The following is a 26,638-nucleotide window of genomic DNA, read 5'->3' as shown; positions in this document are numbered from 1 at the left end:
ACTAAAAAAATCCAGTTCTCTTCTTCACGACATTTTCAAATACGACATTCTCAAATTTGCGGATACTTTACTGTTAATTAGGTACTCAATTTGGTATTGAAAATAAAAGTATGTATAATGTTTTTTGTTTAATAAATCTTAAAAATATGTACTATGTTCGAGTAAATTTAAACTCAAATTACAGTAAATTTTACGAACATGTGCTGTGTTGGAATTTTTTTTTAAAAAAAGTCAAACTCAAATTACAGTTTAGTTAAAATATTCATTCAAATATAGATGAAATTTTAATTAGAGTTACATCATAAATGATCGGAAAAAAATCAAATTTTCGTCAAAAACATCATCAAATTTGTGCCAAAGTTATAAAAAAATTGAGACAAAATACTTCAACACGACATGTTTTTGTGCCTAAATATTAAAAAGAATTTGAGAAAAAAAATACTTCAACCGATATATAAAAATAAAAAATTTATGCGCATAATCGAATTTAAGCCCATCAACTCAATATTCAAAAATACCTTATAGACGATATGAAAAGCATCGCCATGATAGCCAAAGCCAGCTCCAATGATGACAATATCATAAACGAAGGTCTCATGAGAGTGAACTCGGCAACTCGAGAGCTGAACTCGGCTAGAACTCACTGAGAAACTCAATGCTTCTCCTCAAAGTCCACAAAAGCAGAGATTGAGATTTAGAGGTTTAGCTTAAAATGAGAATCGAGTGTGTGGTTTGATTTAGGGAAAAGTGACGTAGATGATGAAAAGGAGAGAAAAAGTGACGACTGCATTATTTCAATTAAATAGAGAGGGGAAAAAGAATTGCGTGAAATTGATAGATGAGTTTGGGAATTGGAAGAATAGCTAAGAATTAAAGAGAGAGAAAAAGGAATGCATTATTTCTCTCTCCTTTTATCATGGTTCATGGGGTTGTTTAGAGTTTTGACAAAAAAATTAGTTAGAGATGCAATTTTATTACTTATTCTTATTTATTAATGTGCTTATAAATATTATTTCTAAGTATTATCAATCTTTTTTTTTTTTTGAAAGAGAAATTTCATTAATTGAAGGCCAAACGACATCTACAATAGGTATTAAAGTAAAACAAGATACAATTAAACAAGACTAAATCAAATTTGTCTTCGAAGAAACTACAATGAACCAGATCGAATAATACAGCACAACCCCCTTGTATTTGCTGAATCAAGCAGCTATTGATGAGGAAGTCTATCATTCTGATATAGTTTGGGAAGAACATTCTTGATCGAGTCAGGTTGACCGCATCCGAGATTCCAATACCTTCATGTTGAGTCTCGAACTTCAACCAATGAGAATAATTTCTCATACCTAAAAACAAAAGAATCATACTCACAACTCCCGTAGGCGAGAAGGAGATTTCCAAAACAGAAACTAAAAATCCCATAACAGGGTTTGAGAAAATCTCATAAAGAGAGACTAATGTCGGTGAACTTATTCACAGAATGGAGGTGAACTTAGATACGAACTTTCGTTTTTTGGTTTGTTTTACTACTGAGTAATAGTTATTCCCAAAATGTCACGCTACGCGTGCATTAAAAAAAAAAGCTAGTAATATTTATAGTATAAGAGATTACGAATCCTTCAAGAATTAGGAAACTCTAGCGAACCATAATATTAACATTTCTACTCTATCAATTATAAGTTTTTAGAAGAAATGGAATAAACTATCAATAGTTATCTACATATATACATCCGAAAAAAGAAAAGAAAAGAAAAGAACAGAAAAACAGAAAAGAAAGAGTCCTATTTCTTAACAAACTGACGGATTTATAGAGTGGTACACAAGGAAGATCCGATATCGACTCTTCCTACTCAAGGCATATGTAGAGATCAGAGAAAGAGAAGACGGAAGGAGATCAACAATGGTGTCACAGCCGGAACTACAAAATTTACATGAAGCAAAGATCAAAATTGTGTCCTCTAACGGCGATAACAATGGTACGAATAGAACTAATGATCACATCTCGAACTTGAACTCAAACTCGACCAACGGAGATGTAATCAACCTAGACCAGTAAGTTGGTGATATTGTCATTTCATTTGTTTGGTGATGAAACATATCATTTTTATAGGCATTTTATTATATACAATTGAACTAGATATATATAATCACTCAAAGCTTTTTGGTTGTGCGTGATAAATTTTTGTAGGTGTCTTGCATAAAATTTTGAGTTTGAGAAATATTTATGTATTAAAACTATAGTCTAGTTGAATTAGTAAATTTCTTTTTCACCAAAAGAGAAAAAATAACAATCTGACAACATTTAATACTCACATTCTAATTTCAGTCCATAATTCTTAATACTTCGTTTGTTGTTTTAGTTTCGATCATTTCCATTTTAAGGAGTTCTTTTAGATGCAACATTGGGTTTCGGACAATTTGACTATTTTATCCTCACTTCACCTATACTCAGCATGCAAAAAACATGGACAATTGGATCAAATTTACTCTGTCTTTTGTTTCCTTTAGTATCTGCACAAAAAACAAATCATTTGTTACAATTAGAAGAAACAAAGGTAATGTAATCAATATGTAACTAGTAGCCGATCAAGAATATAAGTTTTAGAGCATATATTCTGAATGCATTGACTACATTTTTTTTCAATGGCCTAAATGTTGCTGGAGATTTTATTTTATCTGGGGTGTCAGTTGGTTTGGTCCTCCACAGTATGCAACACGTTCACTTATAATTTAAATATTGTAAATGTTGCAGTGGTGACCCGAAAATGTTCTACCCATATTGGAAGCAACTAGACAACGAATGCTCTGTTACAATTAAAGCATCGGATTTGATAAGCTACCTTGCGAACCCTAATGAGCCCGATTTTTTCTTCCAGATGCCGGAGTTCAACGATGCGGTCCGAAGAATTCACCGTGTTGTTGGAAATGCGGTGACCGATGGCCGGTATATCATCGGAGGAACAGGATCATCACAGCTATTCATCGCTGCACTTCGTGCCTTGGCTTCAACTATGAAGGAGACTACTAGTAGCAAGCACGTACCTGTTGTTTGTGTGGAGCCATTTTACTCGGTAATTTTTGTACACATTATTGATCAATTTACCATTTTATGATACAATTTAGTTCATAATCCTTATTCCAAAAGGTTGGATGGAGTTTTGAGATATAAAGATCAAGGGTTAGGTTTCTAATTAATAAATGAGTATATTTTTGTTTGTTTTGACATTAGCAATGAGTAGTATATATTACTCGCATTTTTCATCTTAATACATTGAACTGAGGATAGTTTAAGGAGTCGTTTGGTTCATTATTTTTGAATTTTAAGAAACGGAATCAATTATCGATTTTCTTTCGTCTTGTTTGGTTCAACTCCATATCAATCCCTTATCATTACTTGATGGTAATGGATTCCCCCAATTTGTTACCATCCCCTCCCCCTCAAGTAACAAAATCAATTACTTGGCTTGAACCAAATACTCAATAAAGGTAATCATTTTTATTACCATTCTCCATTTCTCCTCCTCTATTTGTATCCATTCATTTCCGTTTCATATATTGAACCAAACAACCCCTAAATGCATTTGAGCTGGATTAAAATCTTTTTTTTTTTTTGGAAGTTAAGTAATATTAAAGCTCCACAAAACCATTACAAAAAGATTGCCTAAGCAATCATCATCCTAATGGACACTCCTAGTATTTACAAGTTTTCCACCCATTGTCTATCTCTATCATTCACTTTGTTGCCAAGAACTTGTAAGCATCTATGCTTCACACTATATTTTACTTGCTGTACAACTTGATCTATCATATTGACAGTATGATCCCAGTAGGCTTGATTTCTATTTTTTTATATACTATGGATGGCAGCAGCAATTGTAGCTAAGATTACCTGTCTCTGAACTCTGGTGCTTTTATATCTTGTTGTCACCCATCTGCACAGGAGGTTCATGTTTCTCCCTCTCCATGGTACTTCCAGCCAATTCATCAGCTTATTCATATAATGTTTACTGAAATGACAGTCAAACATTAAATGTTCCACACTTTCTTTCATGCTGCCACAGACAACACAAGTATTATCAATGCTTATCTGCATCACTTTGAGTCTAGCTTTGGTTTTTAGCCTATCCTGCATAGCTAGCCACTGAATAAATCTGTGCTTAGGCTGAGAGTATCTGTTCCAGACACTCCTACACCATTGAAGCTTCTCTCCATTGCTTCGAATTTGCTGGTAGTATTTGCTTATGCTGAAGCTTGAGTCTCTCATCCATTGATCTCCTTGTAATCTAGCACACAACTCCTTTTTTGCATTAGTGATGTACTTCCATGCCCAGCTTGCTGTATTTGGAGCTTCATAAGTGTTCCAAGGTTGATCCTTGACATACACCTCACTAACCCACTTCACCCACAAGTTGTCTTTTTTTTTGAGCCACAGCCCAAGCTAGCTTCCCAACTGCAATCAGGTTCCACAAGTAGGTATCCTTGAACCCCAGACCCCCTGTAGCTTTAGTATGACAAAGTGTGTCCCACTTCACTGCTCCAGCCTTTGCATAGTTATGCTCTCCAGTCCATAGGAAGTTTCTGCAGATGTTATTGATCTCTTTTAAGATACTCTTAGGCAGGATAAAGAGTTGGCCCCAATAAACATGCATACTCATTAACACACTGTTAATGAGCTGACTTCTAGCTGCAAAAGACAAGTGCCTTGTACTCCATTGTCTCATTCTACTTGTCATCTTTTCAATCATGGCCTGACAATCTTTAGCTTTCAGTTTTGTGGTTGAAATGGGCACCCCTAGGTATTTGAAAGGCAACTTCCCCTTCTGAAACCCACTGATATCAGTTACCCTTTGTATTTCATTCTGCTGCATCCCTGCATAGTAATTTCAGACTTATTTCTATTGACCTCCAATCCAGATGCATGAGAGAACATCTCAAACCCTTGCAGAAGTGTGTAGATTGACTTAAATTCTCCCTTGCAGAAGAGTAACAAGTCATCAGCAAAACATAGGTGGGAAATTTTCATTTCTTTGCATTTCACATGGAATTGAAACCCTTCTTGATCCCCTACAAACTTCAAGATTCTATCCAGATAATCCATTCCTAAAGCAAACAGCAAGGGGGACATTGGGTCTCCTTGTCTCAACCCACGTTGAGCCCCAAAAAAACCCACAGGAGATCCATTTACCATAATGGAAAATTTTGGAGTTGTAATACAAGTCATTATCTGCTGAACAAACCTTTAAAATCTACTGTTTTATCCTACTGTTTCTAAATCTTCCCCACTGCTCCACTTAAAATCTACAAATTTAGAATACATAGACTAAAATTTTGGAGTTGTAATATGCATGGCTATTATAAGTAGCCTCAGAATCTTCCATATAAACAACTTAGATGCTTAACCGTAATAAACTAAAATCTTCGAACCTACTTTTAGCTTTATCTTTTCATGCAAATCATTTTTATTGGTTCAATTATGTTCTTGAATAAAATATAGTGCTAAACAGAAATAAAAATGAGTTGCTTACAAGTGGTACACCATATGCTTAGGTTTTTTTTTGGGAGGGGAACAGATGATTAAGTTTGCTTATGATTTATAAAGATTGATAACAAAGGCACAACCAAAATGTTTAATTTGCTAACTTATGACATTGACATATGTTAAACTTTGTGTTTTGTAGGCTTACAAAGAAGCAGTAGAGCAAGAGAGATCAGAGATATATAAATGGAAAGGAGATGCTAACAGGTTCGAAGAGCAATCTGGTCCATACATAGAAGTGGTGACATCTCCAAATAACCCCGATGGCGTATGTCGAAAACCGGTGGTTAAGAGGGAAGGAGGGATGGTTTTGTATGACCTTGCTTACTACTGGCCACACTACACGCCCATCATTTCGCCAGCTGATTATGATGTTATGTTGTTTACATTGTCTAAGGCTACTGGCCACGCTGGGTCACGAGTAGGGTACGTTTCTTTTTTTTTTTTCCGAAATTAAAGTAAATAAAAGAATTTCATTTTTTTTTTTGAAAGAAATAAAAGAATTTCATTAATCAAATGACATATCATCACATATGACATATCTCCCTCCATTGTTTTAATTAATACATTTTCTTTAAATGGTTGTTTCTTTTTATTTGCTATATTGTTTAGAGTTTCTTTACTTGGGGTATTTGTCTCACTTAAAAGCATTACTATCATATTTGCTATTTCTCTTTTTCCACCAATAATTACTATGCATTCACTTTTTCCCATTATTTTACATTAAATAGGTTAAAAATTACGTTCCAAAAAAGTTGAGACTGACATTGCCTAAACTCTTGTACATAACAAAATGTAACAATTTAAAACAAGCGCAGGGAGTATGTATAATAGATACTCCCTCTATTTTTATTGAAGTTCTACTTACATTCCATTTCAATCCATTAGTTAAAGTTCTTTTTTTTTTTTTTTTTGAAAGGACCATTAGTTAAAGTTCTATTCACTCTAATTTATTCATAAATTATATAGGCAAAAGAAATATTATTAGTTAATTGACCTATGATCCACTTTCATTTGCTACTTGTATTTTGTTTTTTTGGTCCTACTATGAGGAGTTTTCCACGCACCGTCTTTGGCGAGTGGACTAATATCCTGCGCGAATTTGCACGGGTACCTCAAAGGGCATCATCTTTCTCAGTTGGGATTCTTCCATACCAAAAGCTCGAACTTGAGAACTTGATTAAGGAACTAGAGACCCTTAACCACTCACGCCAACCCCAATTGGTACTACTTGTATTTATTTAGTGCAAGTGGATCTAATGTTCTTTTTCCTTAGATATTCCTACTAGAATGCATAACAATTGTTTTTCATTTTGTTTTTTCAAAAAACTGTTGTTTTATCTGATTGTGGTACTTTTTGCCCCTTTTTTCGTTTAATTGAAGCTGTTATTTATTCTCCACTTTTTTTTCCCCCTTTTTATCCTTTTCTATTTTATGATATCTCCCATGTGTTGTCATATATAATAGAAATTTGTTTAATATAAGTGAACCTAAAAAATATACTACTCTTTTTGTTATTGCCGAAAATATTGCGTCTACAGTAATTGGGTAAAATTTCAGAAGACGAAAGAAATATTAAAGAAAATCGAATATCATCTTTGAGTCGGTTTTTTATTAGTTTATGATGAATAGGGTTATTAACGTTTGAAAATTCTTCAAATCAATGGCAAAAATTCTTTTTAGGGCTCAGTTATATAGTAAACTTAAACATGAGGATATTCTAATTTAGCTAAACTACAAATAGAATTAATACGTACTTATTATCATTAGCATATTTAACTTTTTTTGGGAATCCCTTTTGAGAACTCATGGTAAGAAGAATATCCTATGGGCTGCCTTTGCACATGTTCACTCATCCACAGGTCCAACAAGCCCCCCTCTCCCCCCCACACTAACATTAAATTTGCTTCTCCCAAGATTTGAACCTTTATCTCTCCTGTGTGAGATACGAAGCAATACAATTGGACCTAAGAGTCTGCGGTATTAGAATATTTAACTTAGCCTCCGGTATTTATAGCTTTAAAATGTAATATTCCTGAAAAAGGAAACTTGTTACTCGAAAATCGAAATGTTATAGTTGCTTTGTATGTTGTCAGTTATTCTACTTTGACTGTTGACACTATTTAAATGACTCATTCGTACTACATCTTCTAACTAAAATACAATAAACACATATTCTTATGTACATTTTATTTGATTTGTCTTAACATATAATTTTACAAATAAATACATTAAAATAGTTGTAAATTTGCAAACATAAAAGTCAAAATGAAATAACATATAACAAATAGATGTAGTATATGGAAAAAGAAATTCATGTTTGTTTTCTCAAAATTAAAAAAAAAAAAGATCACCGTAATTTTTTATTCCTTTGGGTTGTAACTCATTTCATTTTTGTCTAATTTTTGTCAAAATCCTAAAAACTATAACATTATATGAAAACAAAAGTATGTTTTTATAACAAGCAAAAAATCCACTAATTGTATCTTGAATTTCAATTAGTTATATTTAACTTAGTATTCCCTTAGTCCCAAAAGGTTTGTGACAACATTTAAGAGTTTGGATTTTTTGCATCAATAGGTGGGCAATTGTGAAGGACCAAGAGATTGCCAAAAAGATGAAGCAGCAAATACTAGGGATGAGCATTGGAAGTTGCCAAGAAGGACAGCTTCGAGCAACAAAGATCCTCCATTTTATTGCTGATAAATATAAGCATGCTGCACATTATATGGTAGAGAAACCTCTAAAGGTGCCTAAATTATTTGAAGTCGAAGGACTCTTTGAATTTGGCCAACGCATTTTGGCGCGACGTTGGGAGCAGCTCAGAACTGTTGTTCAACGCATTGGAGTTATTAGACTCCCTGAATTTTCTCCAGGAATATGTAGCTTCTCAGGAAAGCTTACTTATCCCACCCCAGGTAACTAATTTCATCACTAGCTGGTATATAAAACAACTATCTTGCCTAATATTTAAGTTACTGGGACTACTTACAAAATAGAATAAACAAAAAAGTGACCCTAAAAATAAATAGTAAGCAAGTTTTATTGTAAGAACGTCTCATTTGATAATTTCCATATTATTACTATTACATTTCTACCGAAACTCTCAATAGTATTAAGTGGATTTTTTTTTTAGGTGCGAGCTAGATTTGATTATTAAAAGAATCAAAGACACAATTTTGGTTTGCACTGAATTTTTTTTCAAGGTTTTGTTTTCTTTATATTGAAGTATTGTTTTGAGATATATCTCTCTTACACGACTAAGCAAGTATCCCCTGCTTTATATACAAAAGATCAAACATAAACGTAGCTTCTTCATAAATGCTAGGTCAACTCTTCAGAGAGCGAAAGCTAGAATAAAACAAACAAGGCCCAATCCTTATTGGATCAACCAATTTTTTTATAGAATTTCTATAAGCCACAATAACCAATAACTAGGAACTAATTACTAGAAATTAATCACACCTATCATCTCAATACACCCTCGTCAAGTTGGACAAGTAATAAAATAGAAAGCAATACGAAAAAGAGTCTCCTCCCTAGGCGAAACGAGGATTTGAGTTACAGTGTTGGAAATTCGGCAAAAAGTCTTGTTTTTCAAGTCTTAAATCCCTCTTGGGATCGTTGTCAGCCTCATGGTTGATGATATTGCGATTAAGTGTGCAAGTTTGAGAATCACGGAGGATGAGAGCGATGTGGTTTCTATAGAAGACGTGATGATGATAAGGATCATTTGGGACTTAGCCTGTCTGTTGTGGGCAAAGTCTTGACAATAAGGCCATATAATTTTGAAGCAATGAAGAAAACCATGAATCAATTGTGGTCGATTTTGAACGGAGCACTATTTCGATCTATTGAAAAATGACATTTTTGTGGTTGAATTCACAAATTTGATAGACAAAAACAAGTTGTTGGCAGGGAGGCTTTGGACATTCGATCAAAATCTTCTGCTTCTCAATGAAATTGATGGCAGTGCCCAGCCATCTAATATATCCTTGACACATTGCCTGTTTTGGGTGCGCGATTATACAACTTGCCCATGGATAGTAGGACACGCCGTCGAATAAGATTGATAGTGGGAGGACTAGGTACAATACTTGATGTGGAGTTTGACGGAATCATGTAGTACCAATATGCTCGATTGAAGATTCTTTTGGATGTGACAAAACTGTTGCACCGTATCCAACATATTCATAGCAAGGATGGTAATATAGTGATGATTGATGTTATATATGAAAGGCTCACGAATTTTTGTTATGCGTGTGGGAGACTAGGCCATATTAAAAAGAGACTGTCAAAGCATATCGGAGGATGTGAGTGACGAAGAGAAGCAATGGGGTTCGTGTCTCATAGCTTTTCCCCGTCGAGGCCGAATCAAAATGGAGGAGGTAAAAGCTTTCAAAAGTTGTGCTAGAAATCTACAAATCTCTCCACGCGCAAAAGAAACTATAACTGAAGGGCCAAAGGAGTTGCTTGTTCAGGTGCGGCCCAATATGGTTAACACGAAAACAAGACCGATGTTACTCGAAACACCCTGTGTTGATGTTAAGCAAGGTAACAAGGTGACTGTCTCTATACACTCGAAGGTAAGTGAGAAACGAAATTGTATGAGGGGGAGGTAAGATGAATCAAGAAAGAGTGAAAAAGAGGGGATAAGTGTTAATAAAAAAAAAGTACGAGGGTAGGGTGCTACAAAGTGCGTGAGGGCTATTGAAGAGGTACCACCAAAGTGCATGAGGGAGCTGGTGCTTTTGGGGGGGAAGTGTTGAGGTTCCAAGTGAAATATATAAAGAGAGTGGGGTGTGCAGAGAAGTAGTACCCAAGGACCTTTCATATTAGGTCACGGAACATGGAGATGAAAAAACCGAAAAATATAGGGAAGAGAGCGAACCAAACAAAGTCAACTCAAGAGGGAAAAGATGAGAGTGGCCTATGTGTGGGCAAAACGAAATGTATGAGTGTCGAGAGTGAAATAGATGGTGATGATGTAATGATGAGAGAAATGGAGTTCTAAGGAAAGAAAATAGAGTTTAGCATGAATAAGTTTGACGGAACACGATTAGTTGGAACTATCAAGGGCTTGACAACCCTCGGACAGTTAATGCTCTTCTAGGTGCTGGAGAGAGGCCAAATATTGTATTTTTAATGGAAACTCCAATTGATGCAGGTAAGCTCGAGAGAATTCAGAATATTTGTGGTTTTGGAAATGGTGTGTGTTTGTCTAGTAATGGGAGGTCAGGTGGAATTGGATTTTGGTGGCGGAACATAAATGTGGTACGAAGCTCTTTTTCAACTCATTATTTTATAGCGACATTTATTATAATAATAATAATAATGAGTTGAGTCGGCGTGCGGTAGGTATTTATGGATGGCTTGAGAGAGAAAATAAACATAGAACTTCGAAAATTATGGGTAGAATAAAATCAATGAGTACGGCGCCTTGTATAATATCGAAGATTTCAATGAGATTTTGTGTCAATGAAAGGAGGGGGAAGTTCCTAGGAGTGAGGATATGGATGCTCTCAAAGGAGCCTTAGATGATTGTGAGTTATGTGATTTAGGTTTTAATGGGTGCAATTCACGTGGAAGAGGGGAAATAGCCCAACTACACTTGTGCAAGAACGTCTTAGTATATTTTTAATGAATGTTAATTGGTTTTACTTATTCCCTAATTACATGGCTAGACATTTTGCCATATATATATATATATATATATATTATATATGTCGGGCCATGCTCCCATTTTACTCTTAACATGGAATGCTCATGTTAGATCAGACAAAAAAATAAGAAAATTTTCGCTTTAAAGCATTATGGTTGTCGAAGCCATAATGTGGAGATGTAGTGCGCAATCATGGGCGGCTAGTGCTTGTGAAACTATGGATGTGTGAATTGAAAGTTGTGCAAACAATTTAAAACAATGGACATGTTGTATTCACTACTTCAATGAAGATTAATATTCAATGTCTATATAGTTTTATTTGAGAAATAAAAAAATTAAAGGTAACTTTTATATCTTTTATATTCTTCTATATATTTTTCTTATGGAGAAAAGGTTAAGGCCTATTTAATATTATCAAGATATTATGTTTTAAGAATAGATTTTTGCACTTGAAATTATATACAATGAGTGATTAATTAATCTAGTAACTAAGGATCTTTAGAGAACAAGATTCTTTGTTATCAGATAAAAGTTGCTTGTTTTGTGAAAAATAGGTTGATTGCATCATGCCTACGAAGAAGGAAAGTGGGGCGTGATGTCATGCAACCACTCGCTGGATCTCCACACTAACGGCTAGTGCGAAAACAGTTACATCAGTTGCAATAAATGTGGAAGATGTGCAACAAGATCATGAATCATGAAGCCTATAAACAAGCTTGAAGAAAACATGGAGTACCACTTGAAGAACCAGAAAGTTGCAGTAGTCTATATAAGGAGAAAGTACTGCTTGAAGAATTATTAAGACTTTTAAGCATTCACAACCACACATTTTACTTCGAAAGTTTTATGTTCTTTCATAAGCAATCATTGTGTGACACTTTTGAGTGTTCTGTGAGTGGAAATCAAAGAGAATTTATGTAATCAAGAGAGAAAGAGAAAAAGAGAAAGAAAAGACTTCTAGAGAAGTCAAGAGAAGCTTGCTCTTTCAGGGAGAAGTGAGTGACATGGAACTGGTTCCTAGAAGAACTAAGTAAGGTCCATTAATAGGTTGTACCGATTTATTTGACCTATTATTAATAAGAGAAGCCAAGTGTTAAAATCCCTAGTGGTCAAGGTTTTTCTTCTTATTGGGCATAGGAAGTTCTCCTTGTAAGTTAAACCTTTGTGTCTCTTCTCTTGATTTGAATATTTCTTTTATTTGTTTTAAAAGTTCCATTTATTCCGAAAAATAGTTTAAAATTCCTGACAACTACAATTCGCCCCCTTCTTGTAGTTGGTAGTATGTTCATAAAAGACTAACAATTTGTATCAGTGCCCGGTATCTTCAGAATCAGCTAACACTGAGAAAATAGTACTTGGAAATATGAATACCACAGGAGAAAATCTAGTTGAAGGATACTCAACCCAACGCCCACCAATGTTCAATGGCAAACACTATCCATACTGGAAAAATCGTATGGATATCTTCATAAAAACTTAGAATTACCAAGTATGGCGAGTCATTGAACTAGGTGACTTTGAAGTTATGAAAAAGAATGAAAAGAGTAGAAACGTTCTCAAACCACTTCAAGACTATGACAAAAATGAGTTTCAAAATAAGGAGACGAACAACATGGCCAAGAAACTTCTCCATTGCGGTGTTGGTCCCCATGAGCATAGTTGAGTCATGCGATGCAAGACAGCCAAATAAACGTGGGAACTTCTCCATGTAATTCATGAAGGAACTAGTGAGGTCAAGAGATCCAAGATTGATATGCTAATGCATACATACGAGCTGTTTCAAATGAAGCCAAAAGAACATGTTCAGGATATGCTTACTCGCTTCTCAAACATAATCAATGAACTTGAATCTCAAGGCAAAGTCATTTCTCCAGAAAACCAAGTAATAAAAGGTACTGAGAAGTCTTCCAGAAGACGGAAAATAGATGGCCAATGTGACGACTCTACTAGAAACAAAAGACTTCATAATGCTCAACATTGAACAACTTGTTGCGTCCGTGATTACTAATGAGTTAAACGTAGGAACTCATGATGATGAAACCATCAGACCCAAAGCTTAAGCCCTCAAATCAGAGGAACCAAAAGAATCAGATACTGATAATGAAGAAGCAGGCATAATTTTGAGAAGGTTCAAGAAATTCTTCAGCAAGAATTGTAAAGGAAAGAATGTACGAAAACCAATTAAGTTGAGCTATAACAACAGTGGAGGCCTTGATCATTTCATCAAAGAATTCCCTCTATCGGAGAACATGAAAACAAAAGGTAAATTCAAGGTGAAGGATAAGGGAAAACATAAATCTTTCTTAAAGACATACATGAAAAGGGCCATGGTAGCAGCATGGGAAGAATCAGACGAGGAGCAAGAGAAAACCGAAGAAGACACTGCCCATCTCTGTTTCATGACAAAGTTTGATGAAAAAAAGGAGGAACCATCAAACCCTAAGGTGTGTCTAAGTACTATTATAGAGGAACTTACAAAACTAAATAAAAGCCAACTCCTAAAACTACTTTTAGAAACTTTAGATGACTATAAGGAAGATTGCTTAAAAAACAACAAGTAGAAAAAACATTCAACGTCACTAAAGAACATTCTACTTGGCTATGCTCTTTGAAGCCTTATATTGAAATATGATTATTTAAACTTTTTGACAAAAATAGAGCTGTTCAAGAAGCCTTTCAAAAAGTGAAAAATGAGAATTACCTCTTGAATACGGAACTGGCAGAATTGAAGTTGTTTGTTCCTGAAGGAACAATTCCTTCCCCAAGTACTTGGATGGATTTTGAAAAATTAAAACTCGTTTATGAAATTGCTTTAAAAGAAAACCTAGTACTAAGAAAGGAACCGAAATCCTCAAGGAACAAACTTCCAAATCCGGTGAGTTGGATCGAAAAATATCATAACACAGGAAAGGATGGTCTTGGTTTCAACCAACAAAAGAAGAATAAAAATAAAAAGTATATAGATCTGCCAAGTAACAAAATATGATATTATTATGGAAACAAGGTTCACATAGTAAGAAATTTTTCCACCACAAAAGAACGAATCGAAAGGAGCACTTATCCTGTTAAAAAGGTTTGGAAAATCAAGAGTGACTCAAGTCCAACAAAGGAACCTAATCAGGACTGAATTCTACCACTAACTAGTTGTTAGGGATACAGACTAAAGTGAGAGGGTACAACTTGTGGTTCCTCGCAGTGGTTATTCCAAGCACATGACAAGAGACAAATCAAAATTTGTATCACTTTCAGTTTACAATGGAGGAACTCTGACCTTTGGAGCAACTTACAAGTAACATAGTAGTAGTAGGTAAGATTTGAAAATCTCAGTCACATTCCATTGACAATGTATTTTTAGTCAGTGGTTTGAAACATAGTTTACTTAGTATCTCTCAATTCTTTGACAAGGGTTATGTTATAAAGTTTACTAAAGAATCTTGTGTATTTCATAATGATTGTACATGCACCAAAGTTATAGAAGAAACAAGGAAGGGGAATACTAACGTCGTAGAACTCAACCTAGTTTATAGGAACAATCTCATATGCTTGAGTGCGATAAAAGAGGAACCATTGATATGACACAACTGATGTGGTCATGCAAGCCTATCAAGAAGCTTGGAATAATTCTTAGGAGCCATAGCAATGGTTCATTTTCTATCACACTCAAGCATGTCACATTGTTCCTAGGAAGTAGGTTGAGGTCTACAACATCAGTATTCCCCTTCCTTGTTCCTTTTAGAATTTTTGTACCTGTCCAATAATTTCTAACTACACCATATTCTTTGGTAAACTTTACAACATTACCCTTGTCACAGAATTGAGAGATAAAAAGTAAACTATGGTTTGAACCATCGACTAAACATACATTGTCAATGGAATATGACTAAGATTTTCCAATCTTACCCATTTGCTACTATGTTACATGTAAGTTATCGCCAAAGGTCACAATTCCTCCCTCATAAAATTCAAGTGAGAGATCGAAATTTTGATTTGTCTCCTGTCATGTGCTTAGAACAACCACTGTCGAGGAACCACAAGTTGTTCCCTCTCACTTCAGTATGCATCCATAACAACTAGTTAGTGGTAAGACCCAGTCCCGCTTGGGTTCCTTTGTTGGACTTAAGACACTCTTGATTTTTCAAAACTTTTTAACAAGATAAGTGTTATGTGGTGGAATAATATGTCACCAGGTGACCACTATTCCCACAATAATAACATATTTATTAATTGGCATATCTACATACATTTTCTTATTGTTCTCCTCTTTATGGTTAAAACAAAGACCATCCTTTCCTGTGTTATGATATTTTTCGATCCAACTCACCAGATCTGGAAGTTTGTTCCTCGAGGATTCCAGTTCATAAACGAGTTCTAATTTTTCAAAATCCATCCAAGTACTTGGTGAAGCAACTGTTCCTTCAGGAACAAACAATTTCAATTTTGCCAGTTCCATATTCAAGAGGTAATTATCGTTTTTCACTTTTTCAAAGTCTTCTTGAATAGCTCTATTTTTGTCAAAAAGTTCAAAAAATCATATTTCAATATCAGGCTTCAAAGAGCTTAGCCAAGTAGAATGTTCTTTAGTGCCTGTCAATGTGTTTTCTACTTGCTCTCTTCTTAATCAAACTTCCTTATAGTCATCTAAAGTTTCTAAAAGCAGTGTTAGAAGTTGGCTTTTATTTAGTTCTGTAAGTTCCTCTTCAATAGTACTTAGACACACCTTAGGATTTGATGGTTCCTGCTTTTCATCAAGCTTTGCAATGAGACTGAAAAGGGTAGTGTCTTCTTCAGTTTTCTCCTACTCGTCATTTAAGTCCGACTCTCCTCATGCTGCTACCGTGGCCCTTTTCATGTCGGTCTTTGAGAATGATTTTTGTTATTCCTTGTCCTTCTCCTAGAATTTACCTTTTGTTTTCTCGTTCTCCCATAGAGGGCATTCTTGGATGAAATGATCAAGGCCTCCACATTTGTGACAGCTCAGCTAAGTTGGTTTTCTTACATTCTTTTCTTTTTAATTCTTGTTGAAGAAATTCTTGAACCTTCTTACAATCATGCATGCTTCTTCATCATCAGTCTTTGATTCTTCTTGTTCCTCTTATTTAAGGACTAGAGCTTTGGGTCTGATGGTTTCAACATCATGAGTTCCTAGGTGTAACTCGTTAGTCATCAAGAACCTAACAAATTGTTCGATGTTGACTGTCGTGAAGTCCTTTGTTTCCAGCAATGTAGTAACCTTGGCCATCCATTTTTCGTCTTGTGGGAGACTTCTTAGTACCTTTCAAACTTGTTCTTCTGGAGAACTGACTTTACCCAGGGATTCAAGTTCATTGATTATGTTTGAGAAGCTAGTAAGCATATCCTGAATAGGTTCTTTTAGATTCATTTGAAATAGCTCTTATCTATGCATTAGTATATCAATCTTGGATCTCTTGACCTCGATAGTTCCTTCATGAGTTACATGGAGAAGTTCTCATATTTGTTGGTAGTCTTGCATCCCATGACTCTATTATGATCATGGGTACCAAGACCATAATAGGGAAGTTTCTTGGCCATTCTGTTCATCTCCATCGAAGTCGTTTTGTCATAGTCTTCAAGTGGTTTAGGAACCATTTCATCATTTTCATTCTTTTTTGTAACTTCAAAGTCATATAGTTCAGTGACTCGCCATACTTGGTGATTCTCACCTTTTATGAAGATTTCCATTCGAGTCTTCAAGTACAGATAGTGTTTTCTATTGAACATTGGTGAGTGTTGGTTTGAGTAACCTTCATCTAGCTTTTCTCCCATGGTATTCATATTTCCATGTACTATCTCCTCAATGTTAGCTGATTCTTGAGGTACTAGGCTCTAATACCAACTGTTAGACTTGTATGAACACACTACTAACTACAAGAGAGAGGAGGGTGAATTGTAGTTGCGGGGACTTTCGAACTGTTTTGCGGAAAAAATGGAACTTTTAAAACAAACAAAAGAAATATTAAAAACAAGAGAAGAGACATAAAGGTTTAACTTACAAGGAAAACTTCCTAGGCCCAATGGTAAGAAAAATATTGACCACTAGGAATTTTGATTCTTGACTTCTTTTAATAATAATTGGCTAATTGACTCGATACAACCTATGAATGGACATCACTTAGTTCCTCTAGAAACCAGTTCCATGTCACTCATTTTTCCCTAAATGAATGACCTTCTCTTGAATTCTCCAAAAGGCTTCTCTTTCTCTTTTTCTCCTTCTCTCTTGATTAGCCAAATTCTCTTTGATTTTCAATCACCGAACACTAACAAGTAATACACAATAATTGCTTATGAAGAAGAGTAATAGAACATCAAAATTTAAAGGTAAAATGTGAGCTTGTGAATGCTTGAAACTCTTAATAATCCTTCGAGTAGTACTCTATCCTTATATAGACTATTGCAACTTTCTGGTTCTTCAAGTGGTACTCCACGTTTTCTTAAAGCTTGTTTTTAGGCTTCATGACCCATGATCTTGTTGCGTATCTTCCACGTTTATTGCAACTGATGTAGCCGTTTGTTCACTACCCGTTAGTGTAGATACCCAGCGAGTGGTTGCCTAACATCATGCCCCACTTTCCTTCTTCTTAGGCATGATGCAATCAACCTAAATTTCACAAAACAAGCAACAACTTCTATCTAATAACACGAAATCTTTTTATCCAAAGATCCTTAGTTACTAGATTAATTAACCATACCATTGTAAATAATTTTGAGTGCAAAAACATATTCTTAAAATATAATATCTTAATAACATTATATACTTATTAACCTTTTCTCCACAAGATAAAATATATAGAAAAATATAAAAGATATGAAGGTTTTTTTTATGTGTTATATTTTTTCAAATTAAACTATACAAGACAATGATTATTTGTCATCATCAAAATAGTGAAGACAACAATATTCCCTCTTTTTGATGGTGACAAATAATTGGAAAAAAACAGAATAAAACAAAAATAACTTGAATGAAATAATGGTAAGAAAGAAAATTAATTTAAGCAGGAAACAAGGAGCTAAGCAAATTAATTTCTCTAAGTCTTGTTCAGGCTAATTATTTTTAGTAATTTAAGCAGAAAATTAATAAAAATAATTAGCATGAACAAGACTTAGAGAAATTTTCGAAAATCAATCGATTAGGAACTAAGCAAATCAAAATTGTTTATCTATGCCACATACCAAGGTAGCCTGTAGTTTTAGAAACATTAAGACAAAAATAAAAGACACGAAGGAGAAATTGAGAGTAACCCAAACTCAGGATCCGGATGCTAATGTTGAAGATGTGCACTGATCTTCCACATAGATTAGATGAACTTCACAAACAAGAAGAGTTGTAACACTCGACCCATACAAAGTCGAGTATATTGTCGCCAATGCGCATCCAAGGCCAACAATTGTCCTCAATAACCAACACAAGTTCTTCCGACGCATTTTGTGCTTACTCATGCACACCCACAAGAAACTTCCCAGGATGTCACCCATCCATGGACTACTCCTAGCCAAGCACGCTTAACTATGGAGTAACTAAGAAAATGAGCTCCCTAAAAGAAAGATGTATCTTGTTGGAATGAGTAGCCTTCTAAATCGCTTTAAAGCACTCATGAGGGGTATTACAAGAGTCATACTGGTTTACAAGAGCTCAAGCCAAAGAGATGAGAGACGGCGATAAGAATACCACCTATTTCCATCAGAAGGCAAGTCAAAGGAAACATTAGAACTCCATTATGGGTTAGAATTTGGAAGAACATACAAGGGGGGAAGGAGAAATTATTATCGAGGCTAGGGAAAGAGGTTCTTATAAAAGATGTTGTGCAGGCTATCCCGACATATATGATGAGTTTGTTCAAGATTCCGGATGGCATTATTGATGATGTTTATGGAATGTTGGCTCGTTTTTGGTGGGGCTCTAATGGGACGAATAGGAAGATGCATTGGTGTTCTTGGGATGCTTTGTGTAAACCTAAGGCAATAAGGGGAATGGATTTTAGGAACCTACATATTTTCAACCAAGCATTGCTTGTAAAACAATTATAGAGTCTCCATGTGAAGCAATCTATTTTGCTACATAATATTCTAAAGGCCCGCTAATTTAAACATGATGCTGTGTTAGAAGTGCGGAGAGGGTTTGATCCAAGCTACTATTGGAGGAGCTTGTGGGGAGAAAAATATCTGCTTTTAAAAGGCCTTAAATGGAGAGTGGATGATGGAGTAATCATTAAGGTGTCGGAAGAAGCATGGGTTGAAGGGAACACGAAAGCCCCCAAGCCACTATCTGTTGAAGGAAAAGAAGGTTTGGCTATAGTAGTAGATTGCATTCAAAGCAATGGCAGAGAATGAAATGCACAACTAGTGAAAAATTGCTTTACGAAGGAAGATTGTAAATCCATTGTTCAAATAAACCTTTATCGATGTTTGCTTCAAATGGTATGAGGTATTGGAGCTCAATAAAGGATGGAATTCACCATTTTAAGTTAGGTCATTAGTTTGACTTGCTTGGTAGTCAAATGATTTTGAACAATTTGAGTGATCTTTGGCGTATATTTTTAAATCTAGGAGGTCCCTCGAAACTTCTCACTTTGTGTGGCAAGCGTGTAAGTAAAATATGGTTATGAAAGAAGTGCTAGTTACACCACATATAACTCATGATAAACTTTGTTTGTGCCGCGATGTGGAGGTGGGAATCAATCAACCATGTGTTGTTTGAATGTACTGCTACAAGTGGAGTTCGGAGGAATAGCACGCCCAGGAATGTGGTAAGGGCAGCACCTACTGGACCATTTTCTTCATTGTTGTTATGGTGGGTGACTATGAGGGGAATATGGGAGGTGCATGAAATTGCGACAATAGCCTAGGTAATGTGATTTTGCAATAAGTTCGTCTATGCTCAAGAAACTTTAAGTGCACAAGTTGTAGCCACAAGCTTCCTTCATCTGGTGGAGGACAATAAAACATACCTGAAGCATGTTTATTCTCCTTTCACACCTAGTGCTGGGCTAGGAACGTCGGCTACTAGTTGGGAAAGGCCTGAGGTGGGAGTGATTAAGATTAATGTAGATGCTCATATATTGGAAAGCATGTATGTGAGTTTGGGTGTTGCGTTGAAGGATGCTAATGACTTGGTTATAAGATGGCAACAAAGAGGATTAAAGGGAGTGGGGACTTGACCATGGCGGAGGGGGATGCAATTAGGTTTGGGCTTCAAGTGGCACGAATATCAGGTTATGACAAGGTGTGCGTGGCTTAAGAGTGATGCACTCACTGTAACACCCCGACTCTTCCGCAGTCGAGGCTATCGTCAGCAATGCGCATCTAGGGTCACAACTGTCCTCAATGACCAACACAAGTGGCGTGAATATCAAGTTATGACGAGGTGTGCATGGCTTGAGAGTGATGCTAACATCACTTGCACCCTGAAAAAATTTCCAGGAGGTCACTCATTCCGGATTACTCCCAGCCAAGCACGCTTTACTTTGGAATAACTAAGGAAATGAGCTCTTTAAAAGAAAGATGCATCTTGTTGGAGTGAGTACCCTACTAAATCCCTTTAAAGCAATTATAAGGGGTATTACATACACCCCCACCTGAGAACAACAATACCCTCATTGCGCCTGAGGACTCCACATATTTGGCACACGGCCTGTGGGTCACCCTAGCGTGGAAACTAATCACACACTCGACACGAGCCGATGACATAATGTTGGATTCCCCCCCCCCCCAACGTGACTAACCTTAGATTAATTATCCACACGATCAGCACAAGATTGTAGGATTGCTATGAAACTATTTGTAACACCCCGAGTCTTCAGGAATCGAGTTTATCGTCACTAATGCGCATCCAGGGACCACAACTGTCCTAAATAACCAACACAAGTTCTTCTGGCATTTTTTGTCCTTAATCATGCACACCCCGAGAAACTTCCCATGAGGTCACCCATCCATGGTCTACTCCCAGCCAACCACGCTTAACTGTAGAGTAACTAAGGAAATGAGCTTTCTAAAAGAAAGATGCATCTTTTTGTAGTGAGTAGTCTTCTAAATCCCTTTAAAGCAATCATGTGGGTTATTACACTCATAGTGATTCACTCAGTTGTCAGTGTATGCTGAAGGTTTTTCTCCTGTTTTTTTTTTTTTTTTTTTGCTTTATGATGATATTAGAAACTTGTCTAAGAATTTTAGTAATCTTATCTTTTCTCGTCTTAAAAGGACTAGGAATATTGTAGTCCATTTGGTGGAAAGATGGGATACAAGAAAATACCTAGTTTGTATGGTTCAAATTCCCTAGAGTATAATTTCTTTAGTGGAGTATGATTTGCAATAATATCCCGATCTAACGTTTCCCTTTAAAAAAAGTTGGAGAAGTAAACTGTGCTATTGCTCAATTAAACTTTGGGTCATTAAATTTTCTATTGCGAAAATTATTTATATACAACACATTAAGGAAGCCATTAGTGAGGTGTCCTTTGACATAATGGCAATCAATCTTCAAGTGCTTGTCCTCTCATGGAAAATGTGATTATGTGAGCCAAATATGTGGCAGATGTTATCACAAAACATATTAAAATGTTGAGGTATTTGAAATCCTAAGTCTACAAGCATTCCTTCAATACACGAGACATACACCTATATTCTGCCTCAGTTGAAGACTTACAATCAATCTTTGTTTCTCTGTTTTCAATAAGATAAGAAATACACAATATCCAGTCAATGACCTTGCAGCTGAAAGCACAATTTCTCCAATCTAGGTCACAAAAGCCACTGAACTTGAGAGTGGAATCAGCTACATGAAACAAACCAATGTTGATAGTTCCATCTAGATACTTAATGACATGAATGGTTGTTTGTAGATGAGGTCTCATGGTAGCTTACATGAATCCACTAAGTTGCTGGACTGAGTTAGAGATGTCAGGTCTTGTGAGATTTAGATAAGGTAATCATCCGATAATTCTTCTTCATCAATAGACAATTTCACACCCTTTGGAAATGGATATTTAATAGGCTTGCATTGTTCTTTCCATGTGCTTCTCATAATGTCAATGATAAATTCTAGATAACAACCTTGTTTATATCTTGATGATTCAGTTTCCATCCTTGACCCACATCTAGAGCAATTAATATTCTAACTGAAGTAAACTTACCCCCAAGGGAAAGTGTATGTTTATAATGTTTCCCGGCTTCTTGCTTAGCACTTTTGGCTACAAGTCTAGCCTTGAGCCTTTCAATCATTGCATTTATTTGAAAGTTTATCTTGTGCACCTGCTTGCTGTCAATAGTTTTGTTTCATGGACTTAAGGAATTAATTTCCCATGTTTCATTGGTTTCTAATGCATTGGGTTGTAACTGCATCGCTAACATCCATCCTTCATCTTAAGCTGATTCTCCAAAGTGCATTGGTTCTACAACCTTTAGACAATCTTTAGAGGAGCCAAATACTCGTCACTATATTGCCCTAACTGTATGAGATCTTATCTAGCAACACAACCAGCAAAAGAGTTCTCTTCTTTATTTCACTTCCCTAGAATGTCATACACATAGTATATATTTGAATCTACTTGGGATTCCATCTCTCTCACCTTCTAAGACTTGTTTCTTCTGCTTCATTATGATTGACATGACACTTTCCCATCTCATCAACATGATCAGTTTGTTTCTCAACTTCTCTTAGCTTAAGTTCACATGCAACCTGTTCATCTAACAAATTTAAAATGTATTTTATCAGAAGGCATTTCACCCTCATAAATAGACATCGAGTTTCTTATGTCCATCTTAAAGCAAGAGTTGTTGATATCTTTCTTAGAAGAAAAGGAAGGATTTGTCTTTGAACACCACATCTCTACTCATAAATGTCTTCCTAGTTTGCATTCCATTACTTTGTATCCCTATTGACAATAAGGATTCCACATTATAAAAACATAAGATCCTATTGGAGCAAACTTGTCCTCAGGTTTCTATGTGGAGTTATATAACACAAGCTACCTATCACCCTTAAATGGTCATACTTTGCTTCCTTTTCCATAAGTCTTTTATAATATAAGGTGTGTCCCATTCTAACAGGGTTGTAGCTTGTAAGTTTGTCAAATAAGTTGCTAGACTTGCTGCCAAGATATATACATTCTTCCCACAAACAGGATTGTAAACTTGCATGAAGTTTCAAAGCTCTTGTCATATCAGCAAGAACCTATGTTTTCTTTCCACCCTTGCATTCTACTCTACGACCCTTACGTACTCTTTTAGAGAGTGTTCCCTTTCTCTGCAAAAACATATGTACCTTAATTTATGTTCCATTATCACTTCTCAATATTTTAACTCTTGTGACGAAATAATTTTCTATATGCCAAAAGAAATTTATTAGAACTCACTTCACTTGTTCATTATTGGACAACAAGTTTGTCCAAGTGACCATACTATAGTCATCTACTATTGTCAAGAAGTAGCTTGCACTTGTTAAACAATCTTTTCTCGAGATGAAAATAATTAAGGTGCATTTGTTTGTGCATATGTTTGTATTATCTCTTCCCATAGGAGGTTGTTTGAATGCTTATCAACCAAAATTGTTGCAATCTCAAACTTCAAAATTACAAGAAGCCAAGCTCGCACCATGTGGTCACACCTTTCCTATTTTCGTATTTCTTCTTCAACCGTTACATGTTTTGAGTGTTTTCCTTAGAGAAAACGAAGCTTTTTTTTAGCTTATATTGTTATCTTGATACTCTTACTCTAGTTCACGTAATTTGCACCATCAAATATGATGCTTCTTAGAGGTCTAGAGGCATCCTCGTTAGTAGCAATGAAGAGAGGGTCTTTGTAGGGTTTTGCATCTTGTATGATAGTGGAAACTTCACCACTTATACCAACCATTTGATGTTTTTAGAAAATGATTAAGGTTGAGCCTTTGAAAGTTTTTGTTTCATTATCTTTCACCATCGCATTAATACCATGAAAAGAATCAAAGACTCAATTTTGGTTTTCACTCTCTTTTGTTTGTAGTGAGTTTTCTTTTGATATATTTCTCTCTTACACGGATAAGCAAGCAAGTATCCCTTGCTTCAAAAAGATCAAGCATAAACCTGCTTCTAAATAAATGTTAGGTGTCTATAGCCAATACTAGAATAAAACAAACAAGGCCCAATTCTTCGTGGGTCACCCCAAAAAAAATTCCCATAACTCCTATCAGCAATAATAACCAATAATCAGAAACTAATTACTTGAAATCACACATATCATCTAAATAGATCAACTAGTTAAGATTTAGGTATTAGTTTTTTATTTTCATATAGGTTTGAATGTCATACACCTAATTATATATATAAACTGCGAGATTGAATTTTTTAACCAAAAAAAGTTGAACAAAAAGTTAGGAAAATGAAAACAAAAACTAAAAATAAATTTTAAAAGTAGTAGATAAAAAGATAATAATGTAAGGGAGTGTTGAATTTTGCTCTTTAATGCTTAAGTCCACATGTTATCCTTGCCCAACTAGCCATTCCTACTACTATCTCTATTTTTTATTATTTGTTACACTTTGTCATTTCATACTGTTCGCAAATTTACTTTGATCATCTTTATACGTGAATAAAACAAAGTTATGTCTGTTAGATTCGTCTTAATATGTATTTTATTAATATACTTTTTATAATTGTAACAAATACAAAATTAGATATATTAATCCTTTGATTTTTGCATTAGGATGTTTAAAAAGTATAATTGTAACAATTAAAGAAAGAGATTGAGTATGAATTATTGGAATCACTATGTATACTACTTTATATATGATTAGAAAAAAAATTAGTTATACTTTTTAATTTTTCTTTTTGACAAAAGCTAAAGTTTATATAGCTAAACATGAGATAGAGTTATGGTGCATTTTTTAATATCACGCTAACTTCAATACCATGTACGAGCACTAGCCTAACTAAAATGTTTAAATTAATGGTTGAATACCGAAAATGGAATAATATTGTAGCAATTTCACGTGTAGGGTATTTACATCATTATCATCTATAACTCTTAAAATTAAGAATTTATGAATTTAGTCAATTAATCTCTCTTTTAATTACATTGTAGTCCATGTGAATACTCAAAAATTAAACAAAAAAGAATGAGTTAATTATGGTGGGTTAGGGTGGGCCTGGATGATTGGACTGCGATTTTTGAGTTATGACTCGCCTAGTCACCTATGATATTTGCAACCTCACAGGTATATGTACATTGGGTGAATTTAGTTTTTCTATACTTGGGAGTGTTTTTTCCAGATTAATGAATTCCTTAGTTGATTTTTTCAAATTTGAAAATTATTCATTTAAAGTTCTAATTTTGCTAATTTAAATCTTGATTGATGGTAGCCTTTGCATGGTTGGAGTGTCAAACGGGTGAAGACGCAGAACAATTTATGAGGAATCTAAAGATACAAGCTAGAAATGGGTCACGATTTGGTAATAATATCCCTGGAAGATATATGAGACTAAGCATGATGGGAGATGATCACAACTTCAACCTCTTTTTAGAAAGGCTCTCATCACTTAGTATAATGGAATAATATCTACTTTTCTCCTTATGTAGATGTAATAAGCAATTCTAAATTTTCGGCTCAAAGAGTGGTTTGATTCAAGGTTATTGATTTAACAACACATTATTAGACAGTAGATAATATCTTCATATTTTCACGAGAAACTGTTGGCATCTCATTGTTTGTTGGGCTCCAACAAGGATATTTTTGAAAATTTATAAGCTAGCAGAGATAACAAAGTTAAAATGTAAGTTGGTTCCAAATAAGAGTCACTTTGATAAAGTGACTATTGTTGTTCCAAACTCTATAGTGATTTGATAATTTACTTTGGTACTTCGACCTACGAAATTTTTGTTGGTACCCATATTAGAGTCTAATGAAATGGACTGCAATAATGAAATACCAAACCAATCTCTACTTTAATATACTAATACTTTCTACAAGGTCTTATCACCATTTACCAGCTATCTCAATTGCGAGGTAAATTCTTGAAAAAGGTACCTCCCAATTTAGAATCAAATTTAGTATGTTCCTACTTTAGTACTTTTCATATTTTTCTTAGTTTGCAACTTCTACATTCATTCTAGAACTCTTAGTCCTAATTGTCTTCTTTTTTTTCAAGGTGTCCAGACACTAGTTAATCAACCTAATGTGATCATTATTTTTTTTTTTTGCTTAAAAAAATGAGTCTATACTCTTTATTAATTTTTGTTTGGGTAAAATGGACATGTATATTTTTTTAAGGGCATGCATAGCATTTAAGGGTTATATTAATTTCGTATTAATTTCAACTTTTTTTCCCTCTGTTTTTGATAGATCTTCCTATACATTAATCCTATATACAAAGGAAAAGAGAAGTGTGGGCTAGTAAACCAGAAAAAGGAAGAGGGAGAAGGTGTTGTGATAGTTGTCAATAGCCCCATGCCAC

At 35.0% G+C, this 26,638-nt stretch overlaps 1 protein-coding gene across 1 annotated transcript; it reads left to right on the top strand.

Moving 5' to 3' along the window:
* The first annotated feature begins 1,900 nt into the window (after positions 1 to 1,900).
* LOC104897269 (L-tryptophan--pyruvate aminotransferase 1) lies at positions 1,901 to 25,740 on the top strand. Its single transcript, XM_010684116.4, has 5 exons — positions 1,901 to 2,052; positions 2,753 to 3,071; positions 5,679 to 5,962; positions 8,117 to 8,454; positions 25,547 to 25,740. Exons 1-5 carry the CDS (start codon positions 1,901 to 1,903, stop codon positions 25,738 to 25,740), a joined length of 1,287 nt encoding a protein of 428 aa, XP_010682418.3.
* Positions 25,741 to 26,638: the final 898 nt, after the last annotated feature.

Source organism: Beta vulgaris, chromosome 6 (genome assembly GCF_026745355.1).
Source record: "Beta vulgaris subsp. vulgaris cultivar EL10 chromosome 6, EL10.2, whole genome shotgun sequence".
NCBI lineage: Eukaryota > Viridiplantae > Streptophyta > Magnoliopsida > Caryophyllales > Amaranthaceae > Beta > Beta vulgaris.
This window is presented reverse-complemented; position numbering and strand designations above follow the sequence as displayed.